This window comes from Arvicola amphibius, chromosome 4 (genome assembly GCF_903992535.2).
Source record: "Arvicola amphibius chromosome 4, mArvAmp1.2, whole genome shotgun sequence".
Taxonomy (NCBI): Eukaryota; Metazoa; Chordata; class Mammalia; order Rodentia; family Cricetidae; genus Arvicola; species Arvicola amphibius.
This window is the reverse complement of record NC_052050.1, coordinates 44,204,261-44,222,861: the sequence shown is the minus strand read 5'-3', so window position 1 is coordinate 44,222,861 and position 18,601 is coordinate 44,204,261. Positions and strand designations below refer to the sequence as shown.

Genomic DNA, 18,601 nt, shown 5'->3' with positions numbered 1-18,601 from the left:
GTTGAGTGATTCCAGGACTTGTGTGTTTGTGTTCTTTGTCCATTTCTCTTTAGGTGCTTAAATGGTGGCTGCCATTAGGGGCCAGTCATGGTGCTTGTTGACTGTGTGGTATACAGACCTCATGCTGCTTACCCCTTTGGAAGTTTTGTTACAGTTTTCATGTTCTGTGCCCTAGGTTGCCGTCTAGAGATGGTCCTGGAACTTCTCTGCACAGCCGACCCCCTTCCCAGTGCATATTTAGGAGTGCTAACCATTGGCTGCCAAGGTGAGTGGAAAGTGCTCTTGGGTCCATTTCCTTAGACCTCCTTCCACTGTTTTTAAATCCCCCCACCATGCTGCTTACTTGGGCTTTCCAAATATTTATAGTGTTACCTTCAGCCTCCAACTCCTATTAGAGCCAAGGAGGAATGGAGACTCAGGAAGTAACCTAACTTAGAGACCAGCTGACCTCTGAATTAGTCACCGTCTCCAGCCTCCTTCCACCACCTGGCCCCAGTTTCCTAGTAAGACAAACTGCTTGGATGCAATTTTTGGACACTATTATTTATCCTTCCTTGCTCTAGGATTCTCTAGTCTTTCTCAAGAACCCAGTATTTTTATGTTAAAATCCAGGCTTTTCTTTTCTTTTCTCTTTTTAATTCAGGTTTTCTAAATGTTTATTTCAGCCAGTGCTAAAAAAAAAAAAAAAATCCATTCAGAAATTCAGCTGACTTTTCTATTCTGGATTCTGCCTTCCTTCCAAGAGCACCACAGAGACTGTTTAATGATGAGAAGAAGACAAGGAGAACAAGCAAACCTCTACTAACTCCTCCAGAGAGCATCCTGCCATGTTGACCATGGCATTGGAGCTGCTGTTAAATTAGCTGGCCAACAGTGGTTGCCTTCTAGGCATCTTACCAGGAAGGAAAAATCTTGACACCAGAATAACCTGGCAGTTCGGACAAAAGGCACTGTTCGAAGAAGTGCTTGAAAGACAAATAGGCATTGCAGATTTTATAGACTATATTCCTGATTTAAGTTAAGTTAGTGGGGATCTGAGAATTGCATATTGTTATTGCAATATGTCAGTTTCCTTTTGAGAATTACTTTTTGCTCAGCTGGTTATGGCTATCAACATAACCCCGGCACACAGGAGGCTGAGGCAGGCGAATGTCTAAGTTTGAGGCCAGCCTGGTCTGTAAAGTAAGTTTCAGGAAATCCAGGGCTACACAGAGAAACCTGTCTTGAAAAACCAGAAAGAAAGAAAGAAAGAAAGAGGGGGGAGGGAGGGAGGAAGAGAGGAAGGGGGGAGGGAAGGAGGGAGAAAGAAAGAAAGAAAGAAAGAAAGAAAGACAGAAAGAAAGAAAGGAAGGAAGGAAGAAAGAGAGAGGGGGGAGAGGAAGGGAAGGAGGGAGAAAGGAAGGAAAGAGGAAGGAAGGAAGGAAGGAAGGAAGGAAGGAAGGAAGGAAGGAAGGAAGGAAAAGAAAGCAAGAGGCTATAGGGGCCAGCAAGATGACTCAACGGGTTAAGGAACGTGTTACCAAGGCTGCCAACCTGAGTTCAATGCCTGGGCCCCACGTGGTGGGGATGACTGCTGTAAGTTGTCCTCTGACCTCGCATGTGCACCAAGGCATGTGCATGGGCACTTGCACACATCCATAATAGACACATAAATTAGTACATATGTCCTAAGAAAATTAATTGATTCATTTATCAAGAGTACATAATAAAATAAACTCACTGTATTATACAGGATCTCTCTCTCTCTCTCTCTCTCTCTCTCTCTCTCTCTGGTTTTTCAACAGACTTCCTTTTTGTAACCTCAGCTGTCTCGGGACTTGCTCAGCAGACCAGGCTGGCTTCAAACTCATAGAGATGCCCCTGCCTCTGCCTCCCAATAGTTGGGACTAGAGGTGTTCACACCATGCTCAGCCACATAGGATCTCTTTAATGACTATCTTCAGGAGAAATATTTGGTTATACTTCAAACTTCAATCTACATCTGTTTCTATTTTTCCCTCTGTCTCTGTCTCTCTGTCTCTCCCTCTGTCTGTCTCTCTCAGACCTGCAGGTAGACATGCATGCATGTGGAGGCCCAAGGACAATCTCGTCTCTTCAAACAGGCTCTCTCGCTGGCCTGGAACTTACAGAATAGCCTAGGTTGTCTGGCCAGAGCACCTTGGGACCCACCTGTCTCTGCGTCCTCAGTGTTGAAATTTTAAGCATATGCCATTATGCTTGGCTTCTCACATGGGTTCTGAGGCTTAAACTTCGGTCCCCGTGCTTGCACGGCAAATGCCTCCACCAACCGAGCTATTTCCCCAGCCCCTCAACCCTTTCTCTTAAGCAATAATTTGTATTTCTCATAAAAGATGGCCCATGGGTATGTTTTGTTATTTGTCTGTCTCCCTGAGCCCTTCGCATTCACTGGCAGAAACCTTAGATTCAAACTTGAAGATAAATACTATAAAAATTTAGGTCACTGTGGCTAAATTATAGCTCCATTCAGTATTCTCTCTCTTTTGATTCCCTCCATTCCCTGAATTTTTTTTTCTATTCTTGTGATTTAAATCCTTTCTGGAGGAGGTTTTCACGGATGCAGCAGCATGGGGCTCACATTGTCCCCTGCCCTGCTCATACTAGTGAAGAATACTGTCAGGATAGTTAAAGGTGACCCCAAGAAGCCAAGGGTATGTATGATGTCTGTTCATGCCTTCTTTGTGTAGACTTGCAGAGAGAAGAACCTAAGAAGGAAAGCCCAGATCCATCAGTTTTGCAGAATTTTACAAGAAGCCCTCTGAAAGGTAAATGACAATGTTCAGGAAAGAGAAATGTAAAAGTAGATGAAGTACACATGAAATGAAATGAAGGAAATGAAGGATTATGAACCAGTTAAGGGAAACAAGAAGAAAAGAGATCTAATGTCACCCAGAGACCACTGTCTGTATGTTCTTTGATCCACTTTGATTGCTGCACTAAGATCAAACCTACAAACCCTGCCATCTCTATTGATGATATGACCCCAATGGTGGGTGACATGTTGAATGGCTCAAGTGACAGGGAAAAGCAGCTATGCATCACTCAGATTGTGATCATAGTTTAAAAGAAAGTCTGATGGCATAAACATCACACAGAAGTTTCCAGAAAAAGGCAGAAGAGGAAGCAAAGAAGGTGGCAAGGGGAAGAATTTTTTTTTAAAAAAAAGCCTATCCCTCCTTGTGAATGCCTTTGAGTAGGGATACACTGTTTTCAACACATCTCATTTTGTTTTGTTTTTTTTGAGCAGGATCTCATCTATGTAGTCCTGGCTGGCCTGGAAATCTCTGTATAGATCAGACTGGTCTTGAATCCACAGAGATCTGTCTGTTTCTACCTCCTGAGTGCTGGGATTAAAGGCATGTGCAACCATTCCTGGCTTTTGACACATCTCTCATTTGAGTTATGTCTACTGCCGTCATTCATTTTAATTATAAAATTCCATATTATAGCTTCTCCAGGTGCTAGTGGTTTACATGAAGTGGCCAGTGGTGTCTGGACACCTGAAGCTGTATTTTATAGATATTAACATTTTAGAATGAAAAGGTGGAGGCTGGAGAGCTGGCTTAGGGGTTAAGAGCATATATTAGTTCCTCTTCTGCTGCTGTGACAAAGCAACTTACAGAAGGGTTTATTTGGGCTTATGTTCCAGAAGATTAGAATCCAGAGTGGTGGGGACAGCATGGTAGCAAGGGCCATTTGACTTGTTGGCACGGCTGCTGGAGCAGGAAGCTGAGAGTTCACACCTCCATCCCATGATTCAGAGAGATCAGACTGGGAGAAGACAAGGTTCTTCATATCAAAGCCCACCCCAGTGACACACTTCCTTCAGGAAGACTGTGTAAGTGTTGCAGCTCTGAGGACCAGAGGGGACAGTTTGCCCCAGTGCAAGTGCTACAGCTCTCAGGGAAGAGGCTTCCCCAAGTAAGTGTTACATCTCTGAAGGGAAAGGAACACCACAAAGTCACACTGTACAGCAAGTCTTACATAAGAGATTTATCAGTAGAGACCCAAGGGGGTGGCTGCTTCTGCTCTGGCAAGAAGCAGCAGTGAACTAAGCAGAAGGAGGCTTTATATAGGGTTTCTTAGAGGTGGGTGGAGCTTTCCAGGGTGGCCTGGGACTGGAAGGATTATGTGGCCTGATCTTGGGGCAAGTGTGGGGATTGGTGGGATTTTGTGCTCAGGGGTTGGTGGACTTGGGTAAGTTTTTTCACCCAGAAATGGGTTCAGACCTTTTGCTCTACAGGCTGTACCTCCTAAACCTCCACAAATAGCACCATGAACTGGAATGGAGTGTTCAAATGTCCAAGACTATAGGGGACATTTCCCATTCAGACCATCACAGAACACTTGTTGCTTTGGCAGAGAACTTGGGTTCAGTTCCCAGCACCCACATAGTGGCTTACAACTTCCTTTAACTTCAATTGGAGAAATTACAGTGCCCTCTTCTGGCCTTCTCAGGCACTGAACACATGTGGTGCACATACATATAAGCAGGCAAAACAAGCATACATATAAAATTAAATAAATATTTAAAATAGGTAAAGTAAATAAAAGGCATTTGTGTTCTTACACCACAGTTTGCTCTTGGTGTGAGAAGGCACCTGGAGCTGTTTTGGGCGTTTTATTTTCCATTTGTTGATGTCTACTGTATATATCTAAGGTTTGTAATGAGAAGAAAATAAGTGAACGGGCTCCTGATGTACTTTCCTTGATGTGGAGGCTGAGGGGGAGATGCCTTTTAGAGGAGCTGTAGCTCAGGGGATGGACAGAGGCTGAACCTGTGGGCACTGTATGGGGCATTCATTTTGCCTCGGGTTGTCTCGGTTGTTGGTATTTTTAAAATATGGTAACATGGTATTCTGTTGCAGCTCTTAATGTAGGAAAGGGGGATGGTGGTCAGTGGATAGGAGAATATATGGAATTGTTTTTAGTTATATTCTGTACATTTCAAATTATTTACATATGTATTTATATACTTATTTATTTATAATCTAGAACTCTTCATCATCAGCAAAGCCTCAGACTGTTTCTCCAGTGGATGTAGAAGAACCTTGTTACCTTAAATAACTGGCAGTGCTCTGCCACTTCTTGCATGTTTGGAGTACTGGAATATTTGTGAAGTTAAATAGTGCTACATTAAAAATCACTACCGATATTTATCCAGAAAGTTGTCCATCTCTTTTAATTTTCCCAATTTTGTAGAATACAGGTTTTAAAAATATGACCTAATGATCTGTGTCTGTTGTCATGTTCCCCTTTTCATTTATGATTTTGTTAATTTGGATATTCTGTCTTGGCCTTTTGGTTAGTTTGGATAAAGGTTTGTCTATTTTGTTGATTTTCTCAAAGAACCAACTCTTTGTCTCATGCCACGACTGAAGAATTGATAAGGAAAATGTGGTACATTTACACAATGAAGTACTACACAGCAGAAAAAATAGTGAGATTTTGAAAATTGCAGGCAAATAAATGGATGGATCTAGAAAACATCATATTGAGTGAGGTAACACAGACCCAAAAAGACAAATATCATATGTACTCACTCATAAGTGGCTTTTAGACATAAGCAAAGAAAAGTAGCCTACAATTCACAATCCCAGAGAACCTAGACAACAATGAGGACCCTAAGAGAGACATACATAGATCTAATATACATGGGAAGTAGAAAGACAAGATCTCCTGAGTGAATTAGGAGCATGAGGACCATGGGAGAGAATTGAAGGGAGGGGAGCAGAGAAAAATGTATAGCTCAATAAAATCAATTTAAAAAGTAAATAAAATATCACTACCGAGCATGAGAATACAAATAAGCAAACATAAGGCTCATTAAGCAAACATATTTCACTTAAATCTGTGTCTACTGTTGCAAGTCCATTTGATGTCTTAGCTCAGGTCTCCTCTAATCTTATTCTTAGAAGTACTTTTGAACTGGATATGGTGGCACACACCTTTAATCCCAGCACTCAGGAGGCAGAGGCAGGTGAGTTTGAAGTCAACCTGGTCTACATACAGAAAGAGTTTCATAACAGCTGTTACACAGAGAAACCCTATCTCGAAAAACAAACAAACCAGAGAGAGAGAGAGGGGAGAGAGAGAGAGAGAGAAAGAGGGAGGAAGGGGGAGGGAGCGAGGAAGGAAGCGAGGGAGGGAGGGAGGGAGGGAGAGAAACACCTTTGAATATAAACTTTTAAGATCTAGCGTAAACGACTGGAGAGACTGCTCTGCGGCTGAGAGGACCAAAGTTCAGATCCCGGCACCTATATCACACACAAATGCCTGGGACTCCAGCTCCCAGGATCCACACCCTTTCTGGCCTCTGCTGGCACTTGCACACACAGGAGATTGACTTAGAACAGGTCGAAAATGCTGAAAAGCAATACCACTCGAGGTATGCTTCAGGGCGGGCCCATTCAATAACCAGAAAGTACAAACACAGAATAAAATCGAAAAACTTTACAACAATTTGAGAAAATAGCTGATAAGTCAGGCTTTAGCCAGATAATTTTTTAAAAAGTAGATTGCACTCTCTGTTTCTTTCCCCCCCTTAGTGATCAATGTCTTTATCAAATGGTGGTCAAGGGCCACCATTATCAAGTGTGACACAACAGGAACTTACACCACCACCCTCAAGCATCGTGTCAAAGCTGTCCCCTCGGGTCTCACCTACCTTCCCACTGTCACAATGCAGGAAGAGCTCAGCAAACATCTGTTTCTGCATGTCGCTTTTTATGATCACCCGGAACTCTTCTGCACGGTGACAAAGGTGTTTAAGGAGTTCTTCAAAAACTTCACTTTTCAAGTCTGCAACGTGTGAAGAGATGTACTGCAGAAAACAGTGGGACAGATGAAGAATTAAAACCATGTGCTTTGTTTGGGTTTTCCCAATGGTTTTCAGTCCGTTATGAATCATATGAATGATATCATATGAATAATATCAGCTATAAAATGTGTCCGCATCATTTGCTTATCACTTAAAGAGTTTTCATTTAAGTGCCAGTCTGTGGGCTTGCCTTGGCTCCCTCCTTATTGCTATGAAGAGACGCCATGAAATCAAACGAGCGCAGAGCGAGATGGTCTTGACACTCTCACAGTCCTTCTGGTCTACCCCCAAAGCCGTTGAATCAGGAGCATTTTACTATCAGCCCTGCTGAGCTGGTTTCTATTCTTGTAACTAACATGTAATTAACACGCTTGTGGAAAAAGTTCCATTTTAGTAATATGTCACTGAAAACAAGTCATTTTTTTTTTAAAATAGATCACGTCATGAGCACATTTAAAGTATTTCTATTTCAAATTTATTTTTATGTTATGTATATGATTTTTTTTCCTGCGTGTGTGTATGCTTACCACATGGATGCCTCGTACCTAGGAGGCCAGAAGAAGGCATTGGGTCTCCTGAACTTGTGAGTCACCATGTGGAAACAGGATGAAAGTTCAGTTCTCTACAAGGGCGACAAGTGCCTTAACCACTGGGCCATCTCTCCAGCCCAACATGAGGGCATATTTAAAGCTGATCATCTTCTCATCATTATCATCTGGGCACATTGAGGGGATGCAGTATGTAAAAGACATGTTTGGGGCTGGAGGGATGACTCAGGAGTTAAGTATACTTGCGGCTTAATCATGAGAACCAGAGTTAGAATCCCAGAACCCATATCAGATGGCTCACAAATGCCTGTAGCTCCAGTTCCAAGGGATCTGACAACCTCTTCTGACATCTGAGGGAACCCACACACATGTGTGTATATAGTCACACAGATGGAGACACTAGCACATATACATGTATACTTTTTAAAAAAAATGTATTATACTTGTAACCATGTAAATGAATTATAAACTATTACTCGAGTTGCAAAATAATGTTGCTTGTTTGTTTGAAGGCAGGGTCTCATCTTTAGCCTGACCTCAGATTCCTATGTAGACAAGACCAGCCTTAAACTTCTGAACCTTCTGCCTCCACTTCCTGGCTGCAGAGATTACAGTTATGCCCTACCATGCCTGGACTCTGCTGTGCTGGGGGCATGGTAGGAACCGTTCTACCAACTGAGCTACCAATTGTCACTGATTTGATGATGGATCAATGAACACAGTTAAGTTCTTCTCTGTTAACTGGAGAAGCAGAGTGGTATAATGGGTTAAAAGTTTGTCTGGGTTCAAAGCCTGGTTTCCATGCTCTTTCGCTTACAAAATGGGTATCACCGTGGCAGTTATCTGGAGGGACATGGTGAGGTCATAGGAATGTGTGCACAGTATGCACAGAATCTGGGCATCCCATGTAATAGCTTTATAGCCATTTTTCCTGTTTACTCCACAGTAGTTAAGAAATTGGTGAATGAGACTCTCCTTCCAGTGGACAGAAAATACATTCTTAGAGGAGGAGAGCTGAATGAGATCAGTGATTTTCACAGTGTGGCCCATACACCAACAGCATCGCCTGAGAATATGTTGGGAACACAGTTTGGAGTTCTGCCCTTGAGTTACTGCATCAGAAACCTTGGGGTTGAAATCAATCTGTGTTTTAAGAAGCCCTTATAGGGGATATAGGTTTACTAAGGTATGAGAACCACTGAGCTGGATGATGTGGGCTAATTGACCCAATTAGTTCAGTATGCTAAGATCTTATGTTTAGTACTAACGACTCTTTTCTTGATTAGTAGACATTTTATAATTTACTCATATTGTATAATTATTACATAATTGGCATTTTTATATTGTGGATCAATCCTCTAATGTTGAAGAAATATTGGTTCATGATAAAAATATCACATATTCTATCTAGCTTTTGGAAATTAATGCTAAAGCCATGTGAATTTTTGGGGTATGGGAATTCTACTAAATCAAGAATTAGCTAAAAACCTTTCTCTGAAAGACACCAGGGATTCATGACCTATAGGTTTTCTGAGTGAGCATATTCTAATTGTGGAAGGTGTCGGTTATATAACATAAAAAAGATTACCAGTTATCCACCTAACTGAAGATTCAGTTCTAACGAGAACAATTACAGAAAGTTAACCATGTCTTAAAGAACAGAAGAAATGTGAAAATACACGGGAGTCTTTATACCAAGGCTGTTTTTATACCCTTGCAAAGAATGAATCAAAACAAGTCTTTAGATTATTTTAGAACTTAATGACCTTCATTTTAAAAGCTCTGTGAGCTGCTTAGCATTTGAATTGCCCTTTGTCAAACCACCTCTCTGAGTCAGGACTTAAAAAAAAATGGACTCTGTCTGGGTTTTTCTATTCTGATTTGATGTTGAGAACATGGCAAATGCCACATTTAATAGATTGGTAACTGCAGTTAAGAGTCTACTGTGTTGGGCCATCAAGAAGCATGCTTGCTTAATTGTAGAAATAATGGAAGAGTTCACAGAGTAGCTAATGTAAGAGTAATGGGAAGAAAACCATGTTTGGAAACTGATTAGCTGAGGTATTAACTTCTGGATTGTATCTGTAAGCCTTGGTAGTTTCCGAGGAGTATGCAAACAAGGTGTATAGATTATAGTATTAGAGACTGTGTTTGTGATCTAGCATTGAGGAAGCAGTATGTTTGTACAGAAAACTACCTTTCCAGTTTCAGAGAGAGAGAGTTTAGACAAGAACAATTATTGAGAGTTGGGGATACAGATCAGTGGTAGAACATTTATTCATCACACACAAGGACATGTGTTTGGTCCCAAACACTGTATACAAAAAGGCAATTATTGCTAGTTCTGCAGTTAGCTAAGCAATCCTACTCTTGAAATCCTACTTTTAAAAATTCTTATCTAGCAAATGAATTAAACAAATGACACATTTAATAACCAATAAGTAAAAAAATCACTAAAATATACAGTGTTGCCCTTATTAGTGAAATATAACAGGTAATAACATGGACTCAGCGGTGTTTTTTCCCAAATTCCTGTTGCAGGCCCAATCTTTAGTATCTCAGACTATGACTATATTTAGAGATAGAGATTTTGAAGAGGTAATTAAATTAAAATGGGGCTTTTAGATGTAGGCCCTAATCTAGTAGGACTAATGTCCTTACATGAAGAAGAAATTTGAGCCTACACAGCTGGATGGATGTGTGAAAGCGTGGGAGATAATTAGTCATCTATAAGCCAAGGAGACCTATCATCACAAGGGTTAACTAGTCCTCTATAAACCAAGGAGACCTATCATCACAAGGGTTAACTAGTCCTCTATAAACCAAGGAGACCTATTATCACGGGGGATAGCTAGTCATCTAAAAACCAAGGAGACCAGTCACCACAAGGAATAGTCATCTACAAACCAAGGTGACTGATCATAACATAAACCAACCTTGCTGACATTAGTCTCAGATTTCTAGCCTACAAGGTCATCAAAAGTAAACTATTTGTTATTTAATCCACTCAATCTGTGGTGCTCTGCCATGGCAACACGAGCAGAGTATTACAGGTGATGAGGAACTGCTAATCAGTCAGTTCTGTTATGCATTTCTTACATAAGAAGACCATGTCCAGGAAGAGACACACTGACTAAAAGGCTCATTCACCCATCCCTTCTCATTTTTCTGGCATAGAATTCTCTCCCCTCACCCTAAGGTTTTGTATTTTCATAACATACTTTTACTGGGAATACTCTCCCAAAGCCACACAGCCGCCTTCTGTTCTACCATAAGATAACTCAGAGTACACGAGTGAAAGAAAATAAACAAAAATAATGACATAAATGAGCTAGAGGGCTGGAAGCCTTGAGGTGCAAATACTGCTGTGGCAGAAGTTTAAAGCTACAGTCTTTGGACAGTTTATGAAGCCTTTCTCTTTAAACTTAACAGCCACATCAGTTGGAAGGCCTCAGACTTAAATGATTGACATTAAACAACCCCATAAAAAAGGGATCATCCAGAGATGATACCACTAAGAAAGGAACAAGACTCAAAGAAGAGAACAAAGCAGAGGCAAGTCCTTTTTACTCCTGGCTGAGGAATTCATAGTTTCTCAGCTAAAGAACCGAAAATTAATATCAGAATTCCCTTACACAGTATCAATGTATATAATTATCTTTAAGATCATTATTTAATTCAGGAATGATCTCAGATTGTCTGAAGTCCAAACTTACTGAAGAATGATGTGGGATGCCCCTCTCTATGCTGTGAACATGTTTTATTACCATTGGTTAATAAAGAAGCTGATTTGGCCAGTAGCCAGGCAGAATAGAACCAGGCAGGAAATCCAAACAGAGATAGAGGGAGAAAGAAGACAGATTCAGAGAGATACCAGTAGCTTCTGGGAAAGCAAGATGTAAGGTAACAAGCCACAAGCCTCGTGGTGAGACATAAAATAATAGAAATGGGTTAATTTAAGTTGTAAGAGCTAGTTAGTAATAAGCCTGAGATAATAGGTCAAACAGTTTGTAAGTAATATTAAGCCTCAGAGTGGTTACTTGGGACCTGGCGGGCAGGAGAAACACCTCCGGTTTACAGAAGGATGCTCCCCAGAAACCAGCCTTTACTTTTATGCAGTCTCATGTTAATCAAGAACACATTGGGCTGTTTTCATTTGCCTCTAGTGAGCAGTTAAGTGTGTGGCATCTCCTCAATAATCAGATGGGCTAAGAAGTCAGGAAATGATGCAAGTGTCGGAGAGCACACCAACGGCTTCACTTCTGCTGGGACTTCACTCGTTTTAACACTGAAAACCCCACATCCCATCAAACTCCTAGTCCCAGGCAACCAGAATGACTTGATACCCTGCTGTGGTTTGAATCGGAAATATCCTTCCCTTGTCCCATCCAGCATATACATGCATCTATGTCATTGCACACAGAAGCGTGAACTCCTACTTGTACCTACAAATACACTCATTCCATTACAACAGAACGTCCTCATGATGCATTATTGTACCTAATAGCGGATGAACCAGGAGGAAATTTTCTCAAATGGTTACTTTGAACCTTTTAAAATAATAAACAGGATTAAAAAGTGAGTAGATTGTAGTCAATGAGGAGATGACTATCTACTCAGAAAGCATATACACAAGTACATGGTAGACACAGGAGCATCTGTGGGCTTTTATCCTTCCCTTTCTGTGTTCTCCTGTTATGACTCAATGATTGTGCTTCCTCCAAACATAAACATATTCCACAACCACAGGGCAACTGAACTGCCCAGTGCCTCTACTGGGTAGCACTTGTAGCTAATGTCTTGTCCTTAAGCTTAATAATAACTTATTTTTTTCCAGTTTCATAAGCAGGTGCTAAGAAAATACCCTTAAAGTAAAAGCAAGTGATGTAAGCCAGGTGCTGTGGTATGTGCTAGAAAACCCCTAATGCCAGGAGGCAGAGGTAAAAGGATGAAGTTAGTGAGGCCTCATCTCAAAACAAAACAGCAAGTGCTCAAGGAACCATTTCTGTGCCACACAGGATGGCCCAGTGATTTGTTGGTCAGATAGTTAAATATTTCCATGCAAGGTTTTCTTTGTTGAAATAGGGGCCTCACCATGTGGTCTGGGTTGGCTTAGCTTAAGAAACCTTTTCTTGGATTTTACCCAGGTACGTGTTTTCTGTAATTAAAGTGTCTGATTGTGCAATGCTTGCATTTAGGAAGAGGTGTTCAGACATGCTAGGAAAACTAATGTTAACAGCCTAACCCAGCAAATAAGACAAAAATTAATACGCACAATTAAAGGAGAAGACGGTGTAAGACTGATGAATGCCTTTTAGATCTGTTAGCATTCTACATAACACCTTTGCCAATGGGACCCGACCTAATGCTTCCCCTTCTCAACTCTTATCTTTGAGTCTTATCCTTACATATTTATAAAAAATTATCTTGTACCACATAGAAAAATGTATTTTTAGACTTTTACACCTTTGTGACTTTTCTGCAATTGTGTTCCATGATAACAACAGATAGAATAACGTCTGAAATGTGCCAAGAAATTAACAAAATAGGTGGTTATTCCCTTTTATAACTTCTTCGTCTGAGTATACATTTACCAGTAGTCCATAAAATTAGATAGAAGAGGCTGGGGGACATGGTTCAGTTCATAACGTGTTTGTTGTGTAAAGGTAAAAACTTGAGTTCTGATCCCCATTACTTACACAAAAAGCAGAGTGTGACAGCACACATCCATGAAAACCTTATCACTGGGGAGGCAGAGACAGGTCATGGAGCTAGGTGGCCAGCTAGCCTAGCCAATCAGTGAGTTCAATGTTTAGTCAGAGACCCTGTTTCAAAAAATAAGGTGCACAGGGTCCAGGGGAGGCACCTCAGTGCTGACTTCTGGCCTCCACACATGTGTTGCAGCACAAAGTAGATAAGTATAATCACAAGCTTTAAAGGCTAACAATAACAAATACTAGCAAGGACGTGGAACACTTGGAGTTATCTTCTTGCCTATAGGAATGGAAAATGGAACTCAGTCTGGGAGCGCTAGAAACACTGACCATGTAGCCCAGAAATATGCCTCTAGAGAGACACTCAAGAGAAATGGAAATACCTATCTGTGTTTTAAAAAAAACACAAAAATATTCCTGGAAGAATTTATTCACAGAGGTCAAAAAGTGAGAGCAACCCAAATGTCCACCATTTGCTGCCCAGATAAACAAAAGGTACAGGCCCACAGGAAGGAGTGCCATTGACAATATTTTACTTGGCAATAAAAAAGGAGCAACGTTCTGAGAAATGGATGAACCTAGAGAGCATCATACGTGTAAGACACTGAAAATTGCATTGGGTGATTCCATTTACACAAAACATCCCAATGGGCAAAGCTATTGAGACAGGAAGTACATTTGTGGTTGCCGATGCCTGAGGCTTGGAAAACAATGGGGAGTGACAATTACCAGGTGTGCGGCTTCCTTTTCAGGTGAAGGACATGTTCTAAAATAGATTTGGGATGGGAACATGAGCGCTCAGGTTGTGGGGAACATGGGGAAGAGTACTAAAAGAGACTACTGGAAAGCAGCGGTTGGCATTTTGGGGTCAGGTAAAAACCCGGTGCAAGGGAATCTCCTGTGAATCTACAGGAATGACCCCAGCTAAGACTCCTAGCAATAGCGGATATGGAGCCTGTTCTGGTCATCTCCTGACCAGATTGGTGCCTAGCCTGATTGTCATCAGAGAGGTGTCATCCAGCATCTGATGGAAACAGATGCAGATCCACAGTCAAACATTGGGGAATCTGCAGAAAAGGGGGAGGAAGACTTGTAGGAGTCAGACCATCACAAAACTCACAGAGTCAACTAATCTGGGCTCACAGAGACTGAATGGACAAAGCAGGGAGCCTACCTGTGACTGCCCTAGACACTGCAAATATGTTGCAGTTGCATAGCTTGGTCTTCTTGTGGGACTCCTAATGGCGGGAACAGGGGCTGTCTCTGACTCTTTCACTGACTTTTGAGACCCTACTTCTCATATTGGATTGCCTCGCCCAGCCTTAATACTTGGGGAGGTGCTTAGTCTGACTCGATATGCATGTTTTGTTGATACTCACGGGAGACCTGCCCTTTCCTAAACAGAAAGGGACAAGGAAGGAGTGGATTGGGGGGCGGGAACCGGGGTGGGGTGGGAACTGGGAAGAGGAGGAAGGGGAAATGGTGGCCGCCATGTAAAATAATTAATTAATTAATTTGAAACGTAGAGAATATAAATAATTTTTTTCCAAACATTCTCATACCCATCGACCACCATTCTCCTTTTCCACACAAAGAGTTGCAAAACAATGCCATGTTACTATATTTAAAAAAATTACTTTAAAATTGGTTACTCTACTTTGTAAACATACTAAAATCCATTAAATGGGCATAAGGTATTGTATAGTGGGCAGGATAATGACCTGGAATTATCATCAGGACCCTGAATCTGTAAATGGCACCTTACACGGAAAAGGAGTACTCTTGTATTTGTGGTTAAACTAAAGTTTCGGAGTGGGGAAACTGAATTATCCAGGTAAGCCCTAATGCAATGGCGCGCATCTGTAAGAGAGGGGGTTTTCTCAGCAAGGCAGGAAGAGGCAACATGGCTACAGAGGCAAGGTCAGCAATGCTGCAAGCAATAAGACCCAGGAGCGCCAGGAAACCGGAGGTGATCCTCCAGAGGGGCTACATACAGCCTTGCCAACTCCTGATTGTGACCAGTGATGTTCATCTTGAACTTACGGTCTCCAGGTCTGCGAGAGAATAAATTTTTGTTGTTTTCATAAACAAACTTTGTAGAAATGTGTTTCCGTAAGATTTAAGAGAGTCCTATCATCTTTATAAATTTTATAAGTGTAATGTTTTACCATTTAGAAGTATAAAAAAATCATTTTGATCTGATTGAATTACTTTTAATTCTGGAACCTGCTCAGTTTTGTTACTTATCTCATTTGTCTGCTGTTCCTTTACCACTTCTCTCGTACGTTTTGTCATTCTATAATAGACGAGTTGTTTATAAAACAGATAAGGTGCCATCCCCCATCCATTATGAAAAGCCACAGATCCTGACGACGAATGATTGACTAACTTTAAAACATTTTGGGAACTGGAAAGGAGGTTTATTAAAAGCACACAATGAGTGCCAGGTGCATCTTATTTTAGAAATGCAAAAAGACTATTCATCTTAAAATTGGGAAAACTGGTTTTTAAAGTCATAGCCTTGCTCTGTATCCCAGACTGGCCTTTAATTCACAATTCTGCCTCAGCCTCTCAAAAACCAGGATTGCAGGCATGCAGCGCTGTGCCCAGCTGAGAAGCTACATTTAAGAGCTTAAATGTAAGAGTTAAAGAAGATTCTCTTTCTTGAAAATAACTAGGAGTCATTTTTACTGTATCATTATGATAATATTGTTTTCCAAAGAATTTGAGGGGTTGAAAAAAAAGCTCAATGGTTAAGTGCACTTGCTGCTCTTGCAGAGGATTGGGGTTCAGCTTTTAGCACCCACATGGCAGCTCACAACATTCTGTAACTTAGTGTCAGAGGATCTGTCACCCTCTTCTGGCCTCAAGGGTGTCATGCACACATTCATGCATACTTACATACACTTACATACAAGCAGGCAAACATTCATATACATAAACTAATACATATTTTAAAAATCCTAATGATGCTACTTTGCCAAGGGTAAAATAGGGGCCCTAGAAAAAAAAAACTCTTAACTGAACAAAGATTAATAAGTCACTCCAAGATTAATAAGTCAGCTTTTTGTTTCAGTTTGGGAGGTTAAACTTCATCTCCAAAGAGCTAAAAAGACAACGAGCCTGTCGATAGCAGACGGTGAGGTCCGGCTACCTCACACTCTTTCACGGCCCCCACCCACTGCTTCTTCATTTGATTCTCTAGTATTCTGGGAATGACTGGAGATTTTTATCCCCAAATTGCCACAGGTTATTTGCAGATTAGTTTCTTTTTTGTTTTGTTTCTTTTGTTCTGTCCTTTTGGTTTTGATTTCTCTTTTAGCAAGGGAGACTGGGTGATGCATTTAAATACACACATTCTTTGGGAGTTTCCTCTTTCTGGAAAACATGAATTTATATGGGTACCAAACATTTATATCAAATTTTGCAAAATGTTTTCTTTTTCTCTGGAGACAAGCAATGATGCAGATTTTTTTTTCTCATTTGGAAAATTAGCTACTTGTAACAGAAAAGTTTGTTCAATGAAGAGTAATATACTTGGTTAGCCATTTTAGAAGGAAAATCAAGTTAGGTTGGTGATGTGGGATTCATCTCTGTATGCTGTGAATATGTTTTATTGCCATTGATAAATAAAGAATCTGCCTTTGGCCAATGTAACAGAGTAAAGCAAAGTAAGAATTCTAAGCAGAGATAAAGGAGAGAGTAGGCAGAGTCAGAGAAATGCTATGTAGCTGCCAAAGGAGACAGACACTGGAACTTTACCAGTAGGCCACAACCTCATGATAAAATACAAAATAATAGAAATGGGTTAATTTAAGATGTAAGAGCTAGCTAGCAATATGCCTAAGTGATTGGCCAAGCAGTGTTGTAATTAATACAGTTTCTGTGTGATTATTTTGGGTCTGGGTGGCCGGGAAACAAACAAGCAGGCCTCTGCCTATGGAATCTACAAATTGAAGCCCAACATGGGGCTGACTACACTCACATAAAACCCAAGAGAGCTTAAAAAGAAATTCTAGATGCAAAAGAACAGAGTTTAGTACAGCTTCTTGGTAGCTGCATTTTTTTCCCAGATGGGCTCTGTTTGCTGGTAGCTCCTTGAAGATATGTCTTCTTTCCTTACCACTGGCAGTAAAGGCTGCATAGCTTCTTTAGGGGAGGGCTTACTAGTTCATGCTAGTTGCACAAACAGCTCTGGCTCTTTCAGGAGGCCAAGCACTTAGATGGGGTCTTTGAGCAGCGTGTTACAAATTGCTTAATGGTGACATAGACCCATTGTGACCGTGGAGCTGGGGCAGTGTGCGTGGCTCCCAGAGGCAGTGAACATGCCTCTGCCATGTTGGACTGGGTGAAGACAACAGGTAAAGCCACAGAGTTGGTCCTAGCCATGACTGCTTAGCATTTAAAAAACAAAAAGTGCTCCTGGTCAAAAAATAATTACAGATATACATGTAATAAAGAAAAATCAAATGAAAAAAAAAAACCTCTAAATGGATCACAGTGTTGGATAAATGTACCTGGGCTTGAGAGATAGAGAGGAAAAAAAAAAACCTTAACCATCATTTTAGTTTTACAGGATCCCATAGAAAAATTATCAACCCCATGACAGTTAGAAGTAATTCTAGAAGACAACGTCCCCTCTCCTAACAGTTTGTCCTCAGGGTTAGGGACATCAACTAGGGGTTGACCATAACTGGTATAGTTATAGTTGTTATAGGGTTGGGGGTTGGGGTAGAAATTATGTAGGCGCAGGGATCTTCTTTGGGGGAAAAAAAGGGAAATTGGATGGGATAATAGGTAGATTAGTGTGTGTTGGGACCAATTAAGTCCTGGCCTTCAGCTGCTCTTCCCTATCTAGAGCCTTCTAATTGAAGTTACTAGAAGCTGTGCCTAGCTTAGAGGATCAGAGGATGGGATTTTCATCTGTTGGCCAAAGTGAAGGGTGCTTACTCACACTAATAATAATAGTGAGTAATAGAGTAAATACTTGTGAGCTATTATTTATAGGCAATTTATATTGGTATAGATTCTTGTATATTGATACAAATTCAAATTATATTTGTTATATTGAACATGCTCCTATTTCTGTTTGCAATATTTGTACACCTATGCAAAGTTATTTTGTCATATTGTATGCATGCATGCTTTTACCTCTGCTTAAGACATTTTGTATATTGATTGACACAATTTTAGGATATATTTATCATATCACACTATACATTTATACCTCTGACCAAGATACTTATACATTGTTCACATTTTTAGGTCATTGTCCTCATTTGCTGCACAGTTGTTTAAAAATTGTTTAATATTCTAATATGAAGTCTCAGTCTTTGAGCTATATAGGTATTACGAATTATAGGTCAATAGTCATCCATGTTTGTCATACTTATAGTTAGACTAATCAGGTTCTTCAGATACATAGAGATTGTATTCCACATAGATAGGTAATCTTCAACCACTTCAAAAAATTGTAGAATATAGCATTTAAATAACTTAGG

The 18,601-nt window shown here is 40.7% G+C and overlaps 1 protein-coding gene across 1 annotated transcript in view; it reads right to left on the bottom strand.

The window, feature by feature from the left end:
• Positions 1–18,601, bottom strand: part of Efcab5 (EF-hand calcium binding domain 5) — a 92,589-nt gene that overhangs the window by 53,445 nt on the left and 20,543 nt on the right. The window contains exon 3 of the mRNA XM_038327891.1: positions 6,686–6,841. Within this exon, the coding sequence (XP_038183819.1) occupies positions 6,686–6,841 (156 nt within the window). The remainder of the gene's footprint in view (positions 1–6,685; positions 6,842–18,601) is intronic.